The sequence below is a fragment of the Salvia hispanica genome, chromosome 1 (assembly GCF_023119035.1).
Source record: "Salvia hispanica cultivar TCC Black 2014 chromosome 1, UniMelb_Shisp_WGS_1.0, whole genome shotgun sequence".
In the NCBI taxonomy this organism is placed as follows: Eukaryota; Viridiplantae; Streptophyta; class Magnoliopsida; order Lamiales; family Lamiaceae; genus Salvia; species Salvia hispanica.
Window position 1 is genome coordinate 36,097,554 of NC_062965.1, and position 24,604 is coordinate 36,122,157.

A 24,604-nucleotide genomic window follows, 5' to 3' on the forward strand; every position below is an offset into this window, starting at 1 on the left:
TAAAAGATTTTTTTTAAAGAGATTAAAGTTTAACCATAAAATAAAAAATCAGTATAAAATAATTACTGAAAAAAATTATAAAAAAAAAGAAGAATAAATCTGAAAAGGAAATGTTAAAATCGGATTTGTGAAGAGAAATTAGAAAAACAATAACAGTTATATAGAAAGGGCAATAGTGTAAAATTATTAAGGCATTAATTGAGATATTTGAAGTATTAATATCTATGACATCCAAATTTACTAAAATGCCATTTTATGGCCAGCTATAATATGGCTACATAGCATTTCCCTTAACTTTAATATGGCTACATAGCATTTCCCTTAACTTTGTACGGCTAAAAATTCACAATCCACCTCACACTATTTATTGCACTTAAGACGCCACAATAGTGTAAAAAAGTGTGTTGTCATTTCCACAATTATATCTTTTTTTTGGCTGAATATAAACATCTTTTTATAGATTTTGATAATTGCAGAATTTCAAAATTTTTTCTTATCCTAAGGGGAGAAAGTGAAAGGTTTTGAAAGTGTATCATAATTTATTATTATTATTATAAATGTATGACATTTGGTAGCTTCTAATATAACGTGTTGTAGTGATAAAATATAAATTTTAAATATTGTATAAATAATAAACTTCAAACTTTTATTTGGATCATTAAAAAATATCAGATGGTAAAATAATAGCAACAAAAAATGTAAATACAGTTTCAACACAATGTCAACACAGTATCAACCGTCAAAATACTATGTTGACATTTTTTTTGCTATTATTTTATTATTTTTTGACATTTTCTAACGGTTCAGATCATAGTTTGGAATTTGTACAATATTTGGAGTTTGCATTTGATTACATCCAAATCTACAAATTCCTATCCTTTTCTATTATCGGCTGAATTTTTGAAACTTATTTGATTATATAACTTTTTATTAGTATAATATACTGCTGTTGTATACATTTGTGATTTTAAAACTTGATATAATGATTTGTTTCGTATACTTGTTTTGTCCATAGAAAATAGTTTCATTTGATTTAATAAGAAATTGGTAAAGAGGGAATGAGAAAAAAAATGTTAAAATAAGAGAAATCTCCCCTCGGGCATAGGCCTGTTTATCACAACCGCACTGCAGCTCCTGTGTATCACCTCGCCGCATAGTTTAGGGTTTAGGGTTCCCTTCAAACGCTCCAATTCCAAACGTCTCAAACTGACCCCCTTTTGGAATCTCCCCTTCCAAGTCATTATCCGCCACGCTGAATTCTGACAGGAAATGCAGCTTCGTCAGCGATTTCGAAATCTCTCCCGTCAGATCATTCCCTGACATGTCCAATTTCTCTAAATTTGTCAGATTCGAAAGCTGTTCAGCAATGCTTCCGGTCAACTTGTTGTTGCGCAGTTCCAATCTTTGGAGGAGCTTTAGTTGCCCGATTTCTGTCGGAATTCGGCCGCTGAGGTTATTGTTCCCGAGTTTCAGGCTGCATGGAAGGTTGAAGAGTCGGTTGTATTGAAGATTGTTGTATAGAAAGGGCAACGCGAGATGGCTCAAGTCTGTGCTGCTTTTGTCGGATATCAGCGCAGGCAGCCTCGTTATCTCACGTGGGATCTCTCCAGTGAGTGAGTTTTGAGTTAAGTTGAGGATGTACAAACTTGGCATTGATCCTACCCACGCTGGAATTGCGCCTGAGAGTTTGTTTAATGAGAGGTTCAGAACTTTGAGCTTTTTCAGTTTTGAAATCCAAGTTGGGATTTGGCCTTTGAGTTGGCATCCTCCTAGAGTCAGAATCTGCAGATTCTTGAAGGTGTCCGAGTGCAGCAGGTCGTCATTGTCGGGCATTCTCTCGTCGTGGAAGCATCTGTTGAGGAAGAGGACTGCCAGATTTTGGCAGTGTTTGAGTGTGTTCAGGGCTCCCACAACGTTGGAGAGGTGGTTTTCGGTAAGGGAGATGTGTGTGAGAGATTTGAGAGAGGCCATACAAGGAGGGACTTCGCCACTGAGCTGGTTGAAGGCGAGCCGGATTGCTGTGATGGACTTGCACAAGCACAGGGTGTCCGGGATGTTACCAGAGAAGGTGTTGTTGCCAAGATCAAGGGCTTGTAAATGTTGGAGTTTGGAAAAATTGAGAGTGGAGATTTGGCCGTTGAGGAGGTTGTTGCGAGGGAGGAGAGTGGTGAGGTTGGTGCATTTTGTTAGAGAGGGTGGGAAGGTTCCGTTGAGGTTGTTGGAGTGGAGTTGCAGTTGCTCTAATTTGGAAAGCAGCCCTATATTTTGAGGAATCTCACCGCTTAGTTGATTGGCATGGAGCTCTAAGATAATGAGGTTTGAAAGGTACACAATGGCCTTGTTGATTGACCTGGAAAGTTGGTTGTTATGTAGAGATATTTCTTGCAACTTTGTCAAGGTGTAAAGGTCGCGTGGCAGTGGACCCGTGAGGGAGTTGGAGCCTGCTCTGAAAATTTGAAGATTTGAGCATTTGGCGAGGGAAGGTGATGTAGGACCAATGAATTGATTCATGGAGTAATCCATGATTTTGATGAGTGGGGAGATGTTGCAAATAGATGAAGGATTGGAGGAGGTGAAACTATTGTTGCTGATGTTGAAGATGAGTAAATTGGATGATTGAAGGAGAAGAAAGGAGGGATCAAAGGAGCCATTGAAGCGGTTGCTTGAGAGGTCTAGAGTGTGGATGGTGATTGGGAGAGTGCGGATGAGTGGGCCGAAGAGGGAGTTGAAGCTCAAGTCGAGAGTGAGGAGGCGAGGAGGGAGAGCGGGGAGGAGGCCAGAGAGATGATTATGGGAGAGATTTATGTGGGCTAGGAAAGGAAGGCTTGGTATTGTGAGGGAGGTGGCAGAGATATTTTTTTCCGGCAGCCAAAGATGTGTGACACGAGGAGCGCCGTTGCGGGATGTGCAGGCTATGCCTTGCCAATGGCAGCAATTGGTGGAGGGAAACCAGTTGAGGCTGAGACTGAGGGGAGGGGAGTGGGAAGAGATGAATGTTAGTAAGGATTCTTGTTCTTGTTTATTGCAACTTAGTACATTTTGTGAGAGGAGGAACAAATTGAGAGAGGATCAGAAGTAACATGGGTTTGGCCATTTTGATTAATTTTTCTCCTTCTTTTCCCTTCATCCTCTCCTTATATATTCATTAGTGCAGAGGGAAATGGGATAGGTCCACCCTTATTAAAAGAACAAAAAATGGACACTTATTTCGAACAAAAACATGAAACACTTGCTTTTTACCAAATAAAATATGAATCAAGTTTAACTTTCCCTGGAAACTCCACTTTAATTATCAACCACAATCTTGAGTAATATTTGAATAATCAAGAGAATATAATTCTCATTAGTATCAGATTTGTTAGTCACTCTCATCATGACTAAAATCTCAACCTATTGAACGGAGGAGAATCGTATTACCAATTGAATTGCGGTTCATCGCCATATTAACTTATATCTATACATATATAAAGACACTTCTTTTGAAATATTCATAAATTTTGGCTATGAATTTAATTATTTATAAATTTTGGTGTATCAATCATGAATAAATTTTGGCGTAAAATTTCGTGCAGTTATGCAAGAAATATGTGCATTTTGTAACGGCCAATTATGAATAAATTTTGGGTTATTATTCTTGCAGTTAATTACAATTATTATATCCAATGACTGTGAACATGAAGGTGGTGTTCGGTTGCCATGACTAATTATCATAAGACTATCCATATAGGATTAAGTTGTATGATTAGTTTAGTTGGAGGGAGGAGGTTATGACTAATTATCATGAGACTATCCATCTAGGATTAAGTTGAGGGGGTCAATCTTATGAACCAAACATGATACATATTTAATCATGAGATTTAGTCTTGTCAACCGAACACCCCCGAAGGGAATTAATTTAGTATCATGAGAGTATCCGGATTTTCATAAATCCCATTACTATTTTATAATATATCTATCTATACATATGTAAACGGAGAATTTTAGAAAACAAATTAAAGAAATGGTTTTATGAATATTATAAAAAAGGTAAAATACATTCTTAGGTCCTTATACTTTAGTCAAAATGTTCATTAGATCCTTGTACAATTTTTTCGTTTTAATAGGTCCTTATACTTTTCACAATATTTTTATCAGGTCCTCGTACATATTTTCGTTTTAGTAGGACCTTATACTTTTATCGTAACTTTCATTAGGTCCTTGTACAATCTTTTGTTTTAGGGACTATTTTACATTTATCTTGGATAATAATCTAAATTTAATTGAACTTTTTAATATTCCATTATTTAACTTAGCATAGTCTATAAAGATAATATCATCTTGTTATTCAATAATCTCAATAAGTTGTAGAGAATAATAAAAAGATTAACCGTGATGATTGAATATTAAAATCGAATTTTTTTTAGAATAACTTCTGAATTTTCAATTGATTATTTATATTTATATTGAAAGATATGTTTCCCTGAATATTTATAATCATAAGATAAGTTAAATAATAAAATTAAAAGATTCATTAAATTTAATTAAATATAAATTACTATCTAAAATAAAAGTGAAAGAATATCTTAAAATAAAAAATTGTATAAGGACCTAATAAAAGTTATAATCAAAGTTTAAGGATCTACTAAAACGAAAAAATTGTACGAGGATGTGATGAAATTTATCAGAAAGGTATAAGGACCTATTAAAACGAAAAAATTGTACGAGAACCTAATTAACATTTTGATTAAAGTATGAGGACCTAAGAATGTGTTTTGCCTAAAATAAAATAAAAAAATAATTAACGATAGAAATTAAACGATTTTGGTTTTACAGCCAATCCTAATTAACACATTAATTTTCTCTTTATTCTACAACAAATGCTAATTAACCATTGTTTAATTAGAGAGATTTTCTTTCATTCTGCCTAATCAATACAGGAATAAGAAGAGTCAGTTAAAACAAAGCAAATCTCTATAAATATTCATTCACAAAATAATTTTTTTACTCAAAAGTTCAACAATTAAAAACGCCTTGGGGTTACACTGTTTACAAACATTTTTTATTTCTTAAATTGCATTTGAACTGTCAATATTCTGTTTTATTTTGAAAATATAGAAAATGTTTATAGTTAATTTAAGGAAACAATATAGAAAAAGAAGGGAAGGCAAGAGGAAAAGGGAGAAAAAGAAACCGATATATAAAAGAACGGAAGAAGCACTTCCAGAGGATTTGATGGTGAAAATTTAGCTTGCAACCATATAAGAAGATAAAGAGAAGAGGGAGGACTGCATAAACAGAAGAGGGAGGGGTACAGGCTTCATAATATTTATTTTATTTAGGGTAAGATAATTTTAAAATAACTAATTAATTTAGGAAATGAAAAATTTGTATGCCAAAACGAACTAATATAGAAAACGATAGAGATATTTTACATATGGAGTATAATTGTTTAGTATAATATCTTTATGTCATACTATATTTTGAATTACGTTTACGTGTATTATATATATCTAAATTAGTTAGAATCTATCCCTATAATTATGCATCTATCTCTAAAATTATGGAATTAAATTGCTATTAGGTTTTGAATTTTCAAACAAAATTCCATTGTTTAAAGTTTGATTACGATTTGAAAAATAATTCTACCATAATTACATGAATTAATTTATTTTTGAATATAGTATAGCTAATAAAAACTATGATAACTTAAAACATCGGGGAGTGATTAATTGCTAACTTATCATTTAATTGCTAATTACAACTAATTTAAGAGCATATGATTTTAGAAATCTTGTGATCTACAATTTGTCATGTGTAATTTCGTTTTTTTATTTTTTAATATTAAAAAGATAATAACAACTATCAAATTTAAGGTTTAGAAACACAATATCGATATAGTGTATGAAATACATCAACACAAAGACATAACAATGTCAATACGATTTCATATTGACATTGTACAAGCATTGTATCGACATATTATGTGTCGTGTACTGATATAAAGTTGTTAACGAAATTATGAAATTTTTTTATTTTTTTTCAAATTTTGACATCGGAACATATGCAAATGAGATCTCGTTAGAATCCTTATGAATTTATCTTTAATTTGATATATGTTGTGCGAAAAAATAATTTAAATCAAGAAAGTTATGCATTTTAAAATTATGATATATTTTTCAAAAGTTAGTTACAACTAATCTGTTAAATTGACCTTAATACCCTTATTGACATTTTTTATTTATAGTGCTAATGATCTAGATCCTTAATTTGAATATCTAATGGCTATTATTTAATTGTAGTTAGCAATTAAGTATTGATTTAGTAATATAACACTCCCCTACAATGCAAAATAATTATCCATCTATAATACATTAATTGATTATGTTCTATTTCTTACTTTTTAAGGTTGTTTACAAATAGAAGTATTTTTTTCATGACTTACGAATTATTATTTTATTTACTAATATTAGGTTTTATTAATATTTGTATTTATATATATATATATATATTTTTATTTGTTTTATAGTTCATCATTTTATCTTTTTACAATGATATTATTGTCCCCTAAATTTTATTTGTATATGATTTATATACTTTTGGTATATATTCCTAAATTTTTTAGTTTTATGTAATGATATTGTCACTTATTTTATTTATCCATGATATCAAAATGATAGAATGAATATATTCTAAGTTAACACTAGTTGTTATAGATTACAAGTTTGTAGATCATACCAATTCCCATGTCAAAAGAATTCGAATATGACAACCATAATTGCATATGAATTAATGAGAATTTTCATAAATGTGAATTAGGAATAGGATGCACGAGTCGCTATACATTTGTTCTTTGTCGTGTGAGAGTGATCTAAGGTAACGATGTACTATTATTATTAGTTTTGAACGATGTATTATTATTAGTTTTGAATTTATATTGCAAGTTGCGATATTTTATGATGACAATTATTTGTTTTTTATGAAGATTGAGATTTCCTTTTCAACCTATTTTTGGCTTTGGTCAATAAGTCCAGCATAATAATTACGTCAACTTGACATGAAAAAAAAATTTGTTAAAACTATTCAGATTTGACTGCGTGTCTTCGTCAAACTCCCTTTTTTTTCATTCCCCTTAACATAATTCATATTTCCACTAATAGTCTAATACCCTCTCCATCTTCCAAATATTGTCCTACTGTGATCTTGCAGCACAACACGAGTTTTAAAAATGTAACAAAAAATGAGTTGAAAAAATTAGTGGAATATGAGTCCACTTTTATATATTAGTTTTATAAAATGTGAATAGAAATGAGTTAGTTGAATATGAGATCCACTACCGTGAAATCAAGCTAGAACCGCAAAAAATCGGCAGTTTGGAACCGTGAAAAACCGTAAAAAACCGTCAGAAAACCGCAGGTTCGGAACCAAAACCGAAACCGGCGGTTTTGGAACCGGAACCGTAACCGCGAAACACCCTCGTGGTTCGATTCCGGTTCAACAATTTCCAAAACCAGAACCGGCGGTTCCGAACCGTAACCGCCGGTTCCTGAACCGTGGGCTCCTCTAGTAGTTAGTAGAATTCTGATTTTTTTTGAAGCTATATTTGATTAATTTCCCTTGCGCCCGAGCGGCCGAGCCCATTATTCCTTATTTTACCAACACCAAACCCATGGCTAAAATAATTAGTTAAGTAGTTAGCGATAATTATGGGTGGTTAAAAATACGGAAATATTGAAATACCGCTCTCGTAGTGAAAAATTATCGAGAATACCATATTTTTGTTTTAGCACAATATTTGGTAAGGTATGATACCTTAACAGTTTATTTCGGTACAGTAACAATATGAATTTTCATACACTGATATATGCCGAGGTATACTGAAAATATGATATATACCGAATTTTATGTATATACCGAAAATAATCAATAAAAATTAGAAAAATTTGAGATTGTGGAATGATGGAATCATTAGTTTCATAAAAATCATAATTGAGTTATTTTTCAGTACATTACTACAACTTTCGATAATATATAAACCAAAACTAAATCCAGTACAAAAATAATGGGATTTTGGTATGCCCTACCGTAGTCCAATATGCGGTAAAAGTTCGGTATATTGCAAAAGTAAGGCATACCGAATTTATAAAGTACGACATACCGAAAATACAATACGATATCGGTATTGAATTTCGTCATACTAAAACTTCGGTATATCGAAAATTCAGGTAAGGTAAAAATGTATTACTCCTTCTGTCCCATAAAAATATATGCACTTTCCATTTTTGCTCGTCCATAAAAATATAGGAATTTCCATTATGAAAAGTTAACACAATTTATTACCTCTATACATCAAATAGTCTACAACTATACCATCATTAAAACACTAATAATAATAAGAGTCTCACTATCATCTAACACTACTTTAGCTATTCTTTACATTCTCTCTCTTACTTTATCAATTTTTTCTTAATTCTCTTGTCATATCATATGCCCGTATTTTTATGGGATGTGGGTGAATTTTTTTGTCATACCAAATTTTTGATGAGGTATACAGTATATAGTGGTTTCGGTAATGTATATCGTACCGCCCAACCTCTGTTTGATCCTTAATTATTTAGCCTAACTAACCTGTGTTTCCCGTGAGTTGGCCACTAATCATAACAAGTGTGATACTCATACTCAAAACTATTAGGATAGTAATAAGATAAACAACCAACATACTAGTTTATGTAGTAACCGCCCTTTCAGCTATGATGGATTCTATACTAATTAACCTTAGTTTTTATTCCAAGCATGCTACAGCTATAAAACTAAGCAAATGACACCAAAACGACGATCATTGACCTGACAAGAATATATTGCACGAATACACGATCAGCATAATCTTCCATCCAGCCAATCCATAACACACTCACCACTTTTACCATTTCTCAGATAAAAATAATAAAAGTTCGACTTTATGAATTATTTGATTAATTATAAAATATTATTATTATTATTATTATTATTATTATTATTATTATTATTATCATTATTATTATTATTATTATTATTATTATTACTCTCTCCATCCAAAAAAATGGACTAATTTTACCATTTTGGTTTGTCTACCAAAATTAGATTAAGTCTAAAAATGGAAAGTTTTCAACCGATACTAATCATATACATCATTCTAAATATGAACCCCACAATCCACTAACACTCATTCCACTAACTTTTCCTTCTCTATCTTACTTTTTTCTATCTCTCGCTTACTTTACCAATTATACATTAAAACCCTTGTCATTTATCATCTTGTCTATTTTTGGTAGACGGAGTGAGTATCGTTGTTAACATTTATAAAATTACATTAACTTCACACACACCTATAAATATATCTTTAACTTTATATCTCTATTTAGTCTTAACGTGAGTACATTGAACTTTTGATTACATATTTCTAATAACCACTCGATAACTCTTAGGGGCTTCTTGGTATGATAAAATGAAATAAGGAGGATGGAATGGAGATGAGAATGGAATGGGGATGGAAATAAAATGGGGATTCCATTTCATTCTTATGTTTGGTGAATGTAAGGTTTATAAATGGAATTGAATTGTTATTCCTTGATTGATTTCATTCCTATGGTTGGTACCTACAAATAATATAGGATTGGAAAGAAATGAAATATGAATAATTAATATGTTGATTCTACAAAATAAATATTTATTCAAAAATATTTTTGTCAAATTATTTTGGATCATATTTATTTGTAATATACACGGAAAGGAGTGTGCGCAAATGTGGTGTATGTATGTGGTAGTGTGTGTGGGAAGGGGGGAGGGGTTGTGTGTGTGAAATGTGGGAATGAAGGTCATCCCTTAGCTAAATAGAAGGAATGACTATTTCCATGAGGAATGGAAAGATAATTCCTAAGAGAAAAAATACCAAACAAAGGCGAAAAATGTACGTAGGAATATCATTTCATTCCCTCACACACACGTTAATACATTTCCTATCATCCAATATTTTCACATTTCATGGAGACAATTACTATTCACACAATTCATAGAACTCTATCAATTATACACATGTAAAACTTATTTCTAATTTATTTTACGCATATTGGAGATAAAATATATTCCCACTATCTCTTAAATTTGTACATGTTGACTTAAGGCACGTGTTTTAAGAAAAGTATTAGAAAGTAAATCGAAAAGATTAGTTAATATGAGTCTTACTTTTAAATATTAGTTTTACAGTAAGATATGAGTGATAATAAATTAGTGGAATGTATTGTCCACTAATAAAAATTGGAAAAATTGAAATGATGTATGATAAATTTTGTGGGACGGGCGAAATGGAAATGTGCAACAAATTTTTTAACTGAGAGATAGGTACACACGGTTCAAAAACCGCCGATTCCGGTTCGGAACCAGCAGTTCACGGTTCAAGATTTCGGTGAACCTGAACCGGCCCACCAAGGGTCTATGCGGTTCCGGTTCCGGTTCAAAAAACCTGCGGATCCGACAACGGTTCAAAACCACCGGTTTCCGGCCAAAACCGCCGGTTCAGGGCCGGTTCGGCGGTTCACTTAATTTTATTTTATTTTATTTTTTTGCATAAACCATTCTTGATTTTCTCATTTACAGAGACATCCTTGAATGTTTTATGTTTCACTTTCAATGTAGGACAAATTATATTGAAGTATTTTCTTTTATAACTACATGTTTAGATCATTCATTCATCTTTTTCCAATGTGGGATACAAAACCTTCTTTTGTCTTCTCCTTTCCTTCATTTTTTGTATTATATATATAAACAAATTAATTATTTGAATATATTCTTGATAGATAAAAATAAACAATTATTGAGAAATATAATTTGTATATAGAAAAATATTTATTTGTATAATAGTTATCATTAGGTTTATACAATTTGCATAATAATTATTCTTTTAATGTGTATAATTGTATTTATTAGTTAATGTATGCATAAATATATAAACATAAGCAAATCGATAATGATAAAGAACTTTTGTAAAAGTTCATGTAATAATATTTGTTGTTAAATTATAATAATAGAAGATAAAGTACTAATAATACTAATATAGACAAAGAATGATGGGAGATCTATCATATATTTTCCTTTATTTGAGGCTTTAATTTTGAAGAGAGTGCATTGGATTATTCTAATTTATAGTTACATTAACATATTCTTTGATGTGTTACTCTTTCTTTCAATGTGGGATAAAAGTTATTATTTATAACTATATGATAGATCTCCCATCATTCTTTGTCTATATTAGTACTCTATCTTCTATTATGATAATTTAACAACAAATATTATTACATGAACTATTATTCATTAGTTCTTTATCATTATCGATTTGCTTATATTTAAATTTATGTATATGTTACCTAATACTACTATTATACACATTAAGAGAATAATTATAATACAAATTGTATAAGTCTAACAATAACTATTATACAAATAATTATTTTTCTATATAAAAATCATACTATTTCTCAATAATTATTTATTTTTATCAATCAAGAATGTATTCAAATAATAATTTTGTTTATATATATTACACAAAAAATATATATTACACAAAAAATTGAAGAAAAGTAGAAGATAAAAGAAAGTTTTGTATCCTACATTAGAAAAAGATGAATGAAAGATCTAAACATGTAGTTATAAAAGAAAACACTTCAACCTATTTTTTCCCACATCGAAAATGGAACATAAAGCATTCAAGGATGTCTCTATAAAGAGAAATAACCAAGAATAGTTTCATAGAATTCACAAGTCCATCAAATATATATATGCTATTATGAATTCCTTGTATTCATTTATTTGTAAAATTGTTTTTTAAATATAACAATCAATTTTTATAAATAAAAAATATATTTTTTTTAAATTTTAATTGAACCGCCGGTTCAACAGTTGAACCGGCGGTTTGGAACCGCCAGTTCCGGTTCCACATTTCTTTGAACCTGAACTGGCCCGCTAGAAGCGCCGAACCGTTTGCCAGTTCGAACCGCCGGCGACAGTTCCGGTTCCGATTCATGAACCGGCAGTTTCGAACCGCTGGTTAACCGACGGTTCGGTTCGGTTTGTGCATGCCTGCCGAGAGAGTCTGTTGTTGACTCACCACATTTGAGAATAAATGTCATTTTATCTTAATGGTGGCACATATAAGAGTTTGACTAAGTAAATTCTTGATCCAATTTTCTTATTCTCTTCTATGTTACACGAGTACACGACAATCACATTTCTCAAGATCAAGATAGTTTTATAGATATTCCTTTATTCATATAAGTTTTTCATATTCATTCAAACTTGGGTGACGTCCTAATCATAATATTTGAAATTTATAAAATATAGTATGTGATTAACAAAAGTTATTCATTTCTAATTAAATACATTAATATTTATTTTATTTCTACTTTTTTGTGTCCTTTCAAAATATCTATTAATAGATTTCAATCCGATAACTTTCTATTTGAAATGAGTAATATTTGTAGAATACTAATTTTGAGATGTTACAATATCATTATTATAAATTATATTTTAAAAATTAGAGGGAACATCTTTTTAGGTTTATGAATTTTGTCAATGTATCATTTTAGGTCCATGAACTTTGCCAATGTATCATTTTAGGTCTGTAAACTTTAAAAATTTCATTTTAGGTCCGTAAACTAAAAGGTAATATCATTTGAGGTATTTTGAACTTTTTTCGGACGAAAATTCCCTTAAGGCCTTCAAATGGCAATTTGGACAATCCAAATTTATAGCTATCTAATTTCAAAACAAATAAACTAAATATAATGAGGGAACATCTTTTTTAGTACATCAACTATCCTAAATGAACAAATTTGGTCCGTAACATTTCATAATATCTTTTGAGGTCCATCAACTATAAGTTAATATCAAATCAAGTACTTTTTTTGGCTATTTCCAATATTTTCATGACCAAAGTACCCTTAAGGCAATGAAGGGCAATTCAATCTATTTACTTTCTCAATTTCATTAAAGAATGTAATTTATTTTTCTCTTTTTATCCATCCACTTTCTTCTTTCTGAAAATTTAAGTTAATCATAATATAATATATACTACATTGAAATACAAATTTAATAAAGTAAAAAAAATATATGATTCACGAATAGTCAAGGGAATAGATATGATAACTATGAACAGTTTTCATGATGTTGTAAATGGCCTAATGATAATATTAAGACGCGACGTTATGGTATTAAACAATTGATAGCAACTATTAATTTTTATTTAATTAAACAATCATAAATTAATAATATATTCAACTAAGGAATGCCATTGTCTTTTTTATTGAATTGATTATTGATAATTTCAACTAATTTTTTTAGACTACAATTACTACATAAAAGTATATAAAATAAAACTTAGCTCTTTGAATTATTTAAGACTTTGTGTATGTTAATGAATTTTAATTTATTTTTAATTGTCAATTTTGTATTGCACTTAAAAATAACTTATTCTTCTATGTATAGTTTTAAGATTGAAAAATTAATATTCCATCCAATAAATTGAACTGCTTTTATATACAAATATTGTATAAGTATAATGTTTACATATATTTATACCTATGTTATTTCACTGTTGGAAGAGTGAACTACAAAATTGACCCCTATGTATGGTGGATCGAACTCTGGAGGTACCTATGTTTCAAAAAACGCCTCAAACACCTCTATGTATGGGCATAATATCATTTGAAGTCCTTTTTCATTTTTTACGGTCTTTCATTTCGTTCACTCCCTTCTTTTTTTCGGAAAATGCCACTGAGGATATTTCAGTCTTTCCAATATTTCATCATTATTTTTCATGTCGCATTAATTGGGATATTGACTACATGGCAGGCTTTTGGGTAGTGTGTCTAGGGGGATAATTTGATATTATGTTTTGGGGTGGAATTCAAAAAGTCACATGCAAAGAGGTTTTCGTTCCCTCCTAAAATAAGAATAAGCTTCCATCCTAGTACACTCTCACTCTCTCGCCCCTCACTCTTACTCTTAGCACTTCGCTCTCTCTCGCACAAAGACACAAGGGTTTCAGTCTCTCTCTATCTCTCGCGCGCACACAAAATGGGATGCAATCGTGGAGCTCCCCGGAAAGGAGCGACCTACGACGGCCGCGACGGTGGTGGCGATGGCCGAAGAGGAGAGGCGTCTTCGTCAAGGCTTCCGGAGACGATTATCCTAGAGGACGAAGTTTGGGTTCTCCGTCAGGCAAAGCTAACCAACTTCAACCCTTACGACGAATATGGTATGATTCTCGACCTTTACATGCTCATTTTTCGTATTTCATCATTTTAGGAAATCGTGAAAACGTAGGGTTTGTATCAATTTTAAAGTATTCCCTCTGTCCCAGAGAAGTCGGCATACTTTGAAAATGGCACGGGATTTTAGGAGGTTTTGTTTTGTGTGTTAAATGGAGAGAGAAAATATAATTTTTATATTCATGTGAGAGATAACTTTTTCCAAAAAGGGAAATGTGACATCTTTTGTGGGACAAACTAAAAAGGAAAGTGTGCCATCTTTTGTGGGACGGAGGGAGTAGGAAATAGGAATTTTTGAAGGTTTTTTTTTTTTTTTTTTTTTTTTTTTTTTTTTTTTTTTTTACAGGAAGTGATGCTCTTTTTACCATCAATATGCATCACGGCGGTGTATTCCACAGCAGAGATGTACGTTGGTGGGAGATTGAATTATATCGACAAATGCGACACTACGCTGTTCAATCTTTTTGAGCTATCGTCGATCATGGTCGCGTTGGGTTACCAGCGGAATTACATTTGCGAGTGGTACTACTGTGACCCTGAAAAAAATGACGAGTTAGTCGGCCTAAAACACGGTGAGCCTAAACACCCACTGTATGATGAAAAGCATATGGATCGTTTCCTTTCGTTGTTAGGCGGTAAGTGGAAGGAGATTCACGTTTATAGCGTGGAGATCAGCCATGTAGAGGCCGTGGTGAAGCTGATGGCAGATGAATTTACAATTTTGGAGAAGTTTGAACGGCTGCCCAACAGTGGAGTAGTTATTGAAGAGATAGAGGAAGCCCCTAAACCGAAACCAAACCCCAAACAGGAACCGATGTGTAATGCCGAGCTGAAGATGTTGTGTTGGTATGTACCTGATCCTGAATTCGAAGAGTACCTCCGAAACAGCCTCGAGGAAGACAAGAGGCTAAGGAGGAGTCTAGAACAGGATGGATTGTTGGGTGAAAATTTGATGGGGAGGTTGAATGAGGTTATTGGTGTTTCAGATCATGGGGCTGATGTAGAGGGGGACATTATGGAGGCAATGGGTGCTACGGAGGATGGTGGTGTTGCTATGGAGTGTTCTGTTCAAGCTGAAGATGTTGTGCATTCAGATGAATCTGTGCATGCATTTGTAATGGGCCACCCTGTGGTGTTGGAAGAGGTAATAAATGTGGGTGTGTTAATTGAACTAAATCATACTTGGGTATGTATAATGATATTAATTTTTCAACATGTGTATCTTTTATGTTGTTAGGTTGTCATTGAAATCCCAGTTGTGAATGAAATTCCTAATTTGGATGACATCCCAATTCCAGATGAAATGCCAAATGCAGCAGCGGTTAGAAGAGATAGAGGCAAGGCGCCTATAGATGATGAGTCATTGGGAGAAGCGGACTTCATGGACTTCTTCGCTGATATTGACATGGTAATGCTATTTTAACGCCCCGAAAATGGTCCTAGAAAAATTGTTATTGCAATTAAGAAAGCAAAAAAAAGAGGCTTATAGTGAACGACACTATGATAAAAATAGTGATATATTGAAAATCTACAACATGTTTGAGTTATTTATATATTGGATTTTTTCTTAAATTATTGATAACAAAGAAGTATGTGTGAGTATTATCTTTGAATTATTGGTTAATATGTTATCATTGAATGTTGAATATGATGTTTTGATTATTAGATTCAAAGTTAATATGTCATGATTCCAAGATCAATCAAGAAACGAAAGTATAGGAAAATATTAGTTAGAAATATGATGTTTATAATATGAAATTTATTAAAATAGAAGTGGTATTGAAGATTAGAAATGACCGAGAACTTTATTTAGGTTGAGCCAAATATTGTGAATATTATTAGCTTGATTTAAATTCATACATGTATTTTAGACTTGATAAAGTGCACAATGTAAAAATTATTAGAACTAATAATGATCAACTGGTGCATCTTTAAAATTTGATAAGAATGACTAACTTATAATTTTATATAGCAAATCCATTTGTTTAGATTTTTTTTTATCATGAATATGATCTGGAATAAGGTATGAGTAATAAGGTGAATTAATTTTCTAAGGGAGACTAGTTACTGTAAAACGTTAGTTATATAATTATAACCAAAATATAATTAGTGAGATATAGGTATACGTTGTAAATGCTGGTACATGAAATATACTATGTAATTAATCATGAGATTAGTGTCATCTATATGAAAATGAGGCGAATAATATGTACGAATAAGATTCTATATGCTCTTGTGTGTGATATTTGTATCTATGTGTAAAATATATGATTGAGGAAATGTTTTTTAAGTTTAAGTTTATGTTTGCTATGCAGCTTGACATTTTAAACTTTCATGAGGGGATACTTGGCAACATCCCAATCGACGGTTCCAATACTTGTTGCACTATGGCAATGGAGGTACTACATGGACTACATAGAAGTTGTCTTCACATATAGTTGTCAATTTGATAAAAAATTTTGGTTGATGTTTAATTAGTCATTGTTTTGGTTTTGTTTTAACAGAGTCAAACTGAGTGCACAAATGATGGTTCTGTTGTATACCCTGGTCATGAAGAGGTAACACTACCAAGTCCTTGTTCTGATATAATTGAATCCCTTGGTCCTCGTTTTGATATAATACTTATTCATGATGCCTTGGTTGAAATTTTTATACATGCCTATTTGTTTGTGTAGGTTGAAAGAGAAGTTAGAGAGCCTGCTGGTGAGAATGAGGAGTATACAGTTGGTATGGAAATGGACGATGATGAATGCCCGTTACGTGATGAGGCCAACTATGATGAGGAGGACGACAACCTTGACCAATTCATATCTTTGGCGCATATGTGTCGTGATGAACAACTCTTCACAACTTTCTTTGAAAGTTTGATTGCACGTGGTGCTGCAGGTTCTTCGACCGACGGAGGTCCGCCAACTCTTGGAGCGAGTAGTGAATCTAGAAGAGCGGGAGAAAGAGGATCAATAAGAGACGAATGCGCACCAATTAAAAAACGCAAGTGTATCCCTGTTGTCGAAGCAAGAGAAGTGCTAACTGAACATCGGAACTCAAGTGGTCCACTAAACGATTCGCCGACTGCGGAACTAAGGAACATCGAAAGTTCAGATGAAGATGAAGAAGTGGTTGGGAAAAAGGGTGGTCGGAGGAAAACAGCTCACCGAGTTTTCCAATTGACTAATAATCTATGCCCAGATTGGTTTATTGGTGATCTCTTTCCTGATAAAGAGTCGGTGTTCGAGGCATTAAGGCAATACGGAGTGATGAGTAGGCGTCCAGTGTATATGGCCAAGAATGAAAAAGAATAAATGAGGGCCAAATGTCGTGGTGCTTACAACAAATGCAAGTGGTTCGTATACTGGAGAAAGAACGATACAGAAGACTTTGTAGTGAATACATAGCAGAAGGCTCATGCATACACATGCTGCCTTGTGAATACCAACCGGTGGATATCGGCTAAGTGGTTGGGAAGGAGGTACACTGAGAAAATTAAGGCCAACCCCCACATTCCTCTACAAGCGATTAGGAAATGCGTGGACGAGGATTTCAGCTCCACACTGAGTCGAATGAAGGCCTACCGTACTAGGGAGTACGCACTTGAGGGGATATTTGGTCGAGCGGGAGCCCAGTACAAGAAGTTGTACGACTACAAAGGTGAACTCCTGCAGACTCATCCTAACTCCACCATTGACATGTTTTGGCTGTTTCATATATATGCTGGGGTTTGGTGCCCCTTGCACAGCAGAAGACTTGTACAAAATAAATAAATCAGATACGGATCTATTTGACCGATTATGCAATTAATCAATTCACACGTTAAACAGATAATTGCATGCTAGAACGCAAATAATTCATGCTTAGAAAATATAAATCCTAAACATGATTTCTATGGTTAAGAGTTACCGATTTGATTCTCCAAAGAATCGACGATTACTTGCGCCTTCTCCACGATGATCTTCAATACTAGACCACAGATCTTCTGACTGGTTCCCAAACTGTATCTCAATATCAGGGTGGGCTGATCTTATCAAAATACTAGGACTCGAATAAAGAAGACAGAAAAATCTCACGGAGGAGAGCTGAGAGAATTTTCGAGCTCCTCTCAAATTAGAGGGGAACGAAAATTTCTACTACTAATAAATTAATTCTGTCTCTCCTTTATTCTCCTATTTATATTAAGTTCATATTGGGCCCAGTAAGGGATCTATGGAAGGTTTTGGATATGGGCTCCCCCAATTAGCTTTTTACTAATTAAATTGAACCCACAATTTAATACAAGCTTATATTGGAATATTACGAGCAGCCACTACAGAAGTAGTATTGCACTCCCCATCCAAATCCGAAATTACAAGTAATTCGGGTTTCCGTTATTTATATTATTTATTTCCCGCGCTTAAGATATAAATGTCCATTAATTAATTGAAGTCTGCTATGGACTTAATTAATTAACATCTTATTAATTCCAAGAGTGGACTCAACAGCAAGAAACACTTATTTATTATTCATGGAGTAATAAAACTCCAACTGGCCAGTTTCCGAATAATAAAACCTTGTTCAAGCTCCTCTTGAGGACATTATCAAACGAGACTCACCTCGCGCACGATTCAACATAATTACAATCCTAGCACCGCTAGATATTAATCACCACTACCCAATATATCAGGATTATTGGGTTGCGAAAAACCCGCACCATTTGATAAGTCAAAGTAGTGCATAATCAATACCGTATGCTCAATGCTAACGTATGTTGATTAAGAAATAGTTATTTATCAAGACCTAGTCTTTCAGTAGATAGCATAAAGACACGTCTTGCTGTTAGATCCATTCAGTGCTATACCACATCAACGTCATCTTATTTTAGTAAGGCTTAGAAATAATCGGACTGACATTGCAACCTTTCACGATAGGTAGTCTAAGCCTATCTCGGGTTGTGAAATTCTTCTTTTTCTTTTGCAAAGCATTGCATAGAACCGACCGTGTTACCTTAAAATGGACGACGCCCACAACCAGTCTACTAAGCAAAAGACTTAGACTTTGTTTGCTTCTTATACATTTAAATGTTTATAAAACATCTTATAAATGCACAAACAAACACAATGTAATAATATATTGATTCTATTCGTGCGAGACTTGCTCAAAAACATGCTTTTCAGTATACCAAACCTAACAATATATTGACCAAATATGATATTATGTTTTACTAAACATAGCCACGTCATTTTTGTGTCTTTTTAGGGACTCGGGTTGGTAATTGCCCAGAAGTACCCACAAAGTGAGCACCGATTATGTCTCCAACACATGTACAATAACTTCAACAAAAGATTTCTAGGTGAAAAGTTGCGCAACACATTGTGGGGGATCGCTGGTTCCACCACTGTCGAACAGTACGAGAGGCGGATGGAAGCCCTGAAGGTGAAGAATGTTGCTGCCTACAATTACTTGGTTGCCGCTGCGCCAAAGGAGAAATGGGTGACTGCATTTTTCTCTGAGCATGCTCGTTGTGACTCGTTACTGAACAATATGTGTGAAACATTCAACTCGAAGATCGTTGAGGCTCGCGAGATGGCTATCATCACCATGTTGGAGGAGCTTCGGACTAAGCAAATGCAGAGGATTCAATACAGGGGGAAGTGGATTCAAACCTACGATTATCCAGTTCCTCCCGTGATTAAGGAGTATATCGAGAAGGAATCAAAGCATGCTGGTTCTTGGCGGGCAATTTTCAATGGTGATGATTCTTACCAAGTCAGTGGACCCGGTGGGCAGTTTGTGGTCAACTTGAGGCACAAATCATGCACATGCAGGCGGTGGCAGATACGAGGTATTCCATGCGTACACGCCGTTTCGTGCATTCTCAAAATTGACCGAGAAATCACGGACTATGTATCTCCGTACTACAAGATAGATTCCATGGTACTTTTGTACCGGAATGTACTTTACCCCATTAATGGGGTTGACAATTGGTCAAAGTCATCGGAGGTCGGGTTTGACCTTGAACCACCACGCAGTAAACGACAACGTGGGAGGCCTAAGAAGAATAGATCAGAAAAGACAGTGATAATGGTTCGATATGACGGTGTGGAATGTCTCCAGCGACAGATGTCGGCCAAGTGTGGGTGGTGCGGAGTTATTGGGCATAACAGGCGAACTTGTTCGAATGATCCCATGAATACATCAACTAGTTCGTCGAATGTGCGTCCACATGAGGTAAATCTGTTTTGTGTACCTGAAAAGATATTTAATCTTCTGTGGGGTGCCAAAAATGAAATCTAATTTTTTGTCTTCTCTTAGCATAACCAGAACGAATGTCAATCTCAAGCTCCTCCAGCTGCTGCGCAAGGTGAATCATCAAGCCACAGGCAAGGGCAAATGAGGCAGGAGGTACCAATAACATACAGGAAGAGAAGGAGCACTGCCCAAAGATGTGGAAGGAGGGGCAACGATGATTAGGTCATGGGATGGTCCAAGGTTTTTTTTGGAAAAGGCAAGAATGGTAACTTTATTTTAGAAACAATCTTCAGTTGAGAATTTTTCCCACTCACTTTTGTTGTTACTTTTGGAACAATATTTTGCTACTCTACTCTACTTTGCCCAACTACTCTACTCTTTTGGGTATTTTAACATTATATTTTGGGAAGTGTATGAAGAAATATTATCTTGCATGCCTTTATACATGTGACAATTTAATAGTCTATACAAGATTTACCATCATTAATTAGGATGCAATTATAACCAATTATTTGAATACTTGAACTTCGTATAAAATACTATGCTTCATGTTCACATGTCTAGTTTAAAATTAATTAAATCATCATTATTATATCTCATCCTTTATATTCATTCTATCATTGAAACTTTATAGCTGCATCTCACAACTTTACTGTCTCTTCATTGTTGACTTCAATATCCAAAAACCAATAATAAAAAGCCCCGCCACGTAGCACAGACCCACTCAAACAATAGCCAGAGATTCACTTTCATCAAAAAACTCAAATTCATTCACTAAAAATGGCGAAAGCCAAGCGGGGGAGAAAACGACAACAACTCCAATTTTCAATATTTTCAACTTCTCAACACTAAGAATTTTAAATCAAGAAATCTTAAACTGCAATAGACAATCAACAAATCATATCCATTAACTTGAAAAAGTCAGGAAAATTGCGACAAAAGACAAAATTAAAGCTGCAAAACAACAACACAACAAAAAATGCTCTACACCTTCGGCCTTTATTCTACGATTCCCAACTTCACATTTTGCAATAGGGCTTCTAACGTTGTCGATAGATGTGGGATAGCGCCATCTGAAGAATCTGCAACCACCTATTTTGCCTTTGTTCTCACAGGTAAAATACAGCATACCAAACGTATCCTTTCTTGAATTTGAGACAATTTTTAAAACAGCTTTGTTGCCACACCAACACTTTTCGTAGTTAAATCTGAGCCACCTGCAACCAATTTCGCCGACATTTGACGAGTTCACCGACTGGGTTGACATTGAAGAAGACGAACGACGAACACAACACTAATTACTTTCTAACAAATAAAAAACACATAGAGAAGAGTGCAAGAGAGAGAAGTAAGATGTGAATTTCAGAAAGAAGAAGAAGATGTTTATACAAAGATACCAATATTTTTGTAAAGTGTGAAAATTGGAAAGACTGAAATGGCCTTGGAGTGGCATTTTCAAAAAATAAGGAGGATGGGAAGTGCATGGAAGACAGGCATTTTCAAAAAATAAGGAGGATGGGAAGTGCATGGAAGACAGTAAAAGTGAAAAGGGACCTCAAATGATATTATACCCATACATAGAGGTGTCTGGTGTATTTTTTGAAACATAAGTACCTCCAGAGTTCGATCCACCACACATAGGGGCTAATTTTGTAGTTCACTCTAATATTAAGTATAGTACAAGATCTAAAATATTATAAATAAGTAAAACTAAACGTAAATAATTCATTGTATAGAATATTAATATCGTTAAGATATTTTTATTTTAAAAATTAAATTAGAGGGAACATCTTTTTTGGTACATCAATTATCCCAAAACTATACACTTTAATTAAAATGAGAGGGTAAATAGATTGAATTGCCCCCATGGCCTTAAGGTACTTTGTGAAGAGTACAAATAACATGGGACGGAGGGAGTTTTTTTTATGGCAAATTTTAATTATATTTAAATTCAATTTGAATGGTAATTGAATTAAATAATAGTAAAAAAATTTGTTGGAATCTAGGTCTTTGACGCAAGATGAGTGGAGAAAGAATTGTCTAAATTGCCATTTGAAGGCCTTAAGGGCATTTTCGTCCGAAAAATGTTCAAAATACCTCAAATGATATTAACTTGTAGTTGACGGACCTAAAATGATATTTTCAAAGTTTACAAACCTCAAATGATACTTTAACAAAGTTCGTGGACTTAAAAAGATGTTCCCTCCAAAAATTACTATAACATTGATTATCAAATATCTTTTGCAAGTCAATCTAATTATACTCTTATATTATACCCCCTCCGTACCTATTACTTGTTCCAATTTCATTAACTTATTTGATTCAAATATTATTTAATATTAATATATAAAAATATGAACTTTTCTTTTATTTTTTAAAATATGCGTATACGATTAAAATAAGACACATATTGAGGCCGAATGAGTATTACTTAGTTAGGGGTGTATTATATTGATAACTCAATCTTAAATTGCTAACCATAACTAAATGATAGACATTAGATCATTAAATCAAGGCACACGATCATTCAATTACGAGTATCAATACTTGTAAAGGTCAATTACCGATATTAATGTCAAGTAACAACCAATTAACTATAACTAACTTTTAAAAAATATCCCAACACTGTAAATGCATATAACTATCTCGATTTAAATTATTTTTTCACACAGTATATCAAATTAAAGATAATTTTATAAGGATTCCAACGAGATCCTACATGCATATGTTTCGATGTCAAAATTTGATAATATTTTTCGTGAATTTTCATATAATTTGTGAAACAGTTTATACCAATACAACTTGTAGAATACTGTCAATATAATGCATGGATAATGTCAATATGAAACTGTATAGACATTTTCATACATTCGTGTTGACTTATTTAATTTATTATATTGATATAATGTTCATAAACCTTAAATTTGGTAGTTATTTTTATCTTTTTAATATTAAATATGAAAAACGAAACTACACATACATGGGCAATTTATAGACTATTAGATCTCTAAATTCCTATGATTATAAATTTGTTGTAGTTGACAATTAAGGGGTGAGTAAGCAATTGATCACAATCCCTAGTTAGTTATAGTTATTACAAAATTGAATTTCAAATCACGCCCAAAACATATAACGTTTAATTTTTTTTATGACATATCAAGAATATATTTTTACTAAAATAATATTTAATTTTCATATAATTAATAAAATAAAATTCATACTCCCTCCGTCCCACAAAAGATGTCACACTTTCCTTTTTAGTTTGTCCCATAAAAGATGTCACATTTTCTTTTTTGGAAAAAGTTCTCTCTCACATGAATATAAAAATTATATTTTTTCTCTCCATTTAACACACAAAACAAAACCTCCTAAAAATCTCGTGTCGTCCCACAAGTGTGACATCCTTTGTGGGACGGAAGGAGTACTTTTTTTCATTTATTGATTATGAATTTTGAGTATTTGGTCCTAGTAAGCATGATATATTTCTAAAAATTTATAATGTCATACAAAAAATTAACAGTGATAATAAACTGATCAAATTTTAAAACTACTTTAATTCTGCATTATTTTTTAAATTGGGCAATCCAGTTATTTCTCTTTAAAGATACAAAAGTGATAATAAACTGATCAAACTTTAACACTACTTTAATTCTGCATTATTTTTTAAATTGGGCAATCCAGTTATTTCTCTTTAAAGATACAAAATGATGCTATTCTTGAAACTCAGAAAAAAGTCCTCTAATCACAAAATTTAATTCTTGCATGCAACTACTTTGAGAAAACAATAGCAATTACTCCCTCCGACTCAAGATATTAGACTCGTATATCACTTTAGGGTGTCGCAACATAATTGGGTCATTTTTATTTATAGTAAAAATCTACTTTATTACTAATTCTAATTATACCACTAAACAACACCTCATAAATTCTTGTGCCAAAAGAAATGAGTCTAATATCTTTGGACAAATGGAACAGAGGGAGGACTATTTTTGTGAGTGTGTGTAATATTTCCAACCTAAACAAGAAAGAATGGTGATAATTTATTTGCATATACACGGATGAGAATGAGAATGAATAAACGCATACTATGATTAATTACTAATCGA

General features: G+C 32.9%; 1 protein-coding gene and 1 pseudogene across 1 annotated transcript; one reads left to right on the top strand and one right to left on the bottom strand.

Moving 5' to 3' along the window:
• Positions 1-1,073: 1,073 nt before the first annotated feature.
• LOC125195378 lies at positions 1,074-3,030 on the bottom strand (annotated as a pseudogene).
• Positions 3,031-19,568: 16,538 nt separating this feature from the next.
• LOC125195387 lies at positions 19,569-20,720 on the top strand. Its single transcript, XM_048093542.1, has 2 exons — positions 19,569-20,477; positions 20,562-20,720. Exons 1-2 carry the CDS (start codon positions 19,569-19,571, stop codon positions 20,718-20,720), a joined length of 1,068 nt encoding a protein of 355 aa, XP_047949499.1.
• The last annotated feature ends 3,884 nt before the right edge of the window (positions 20,721-24,604 follow it).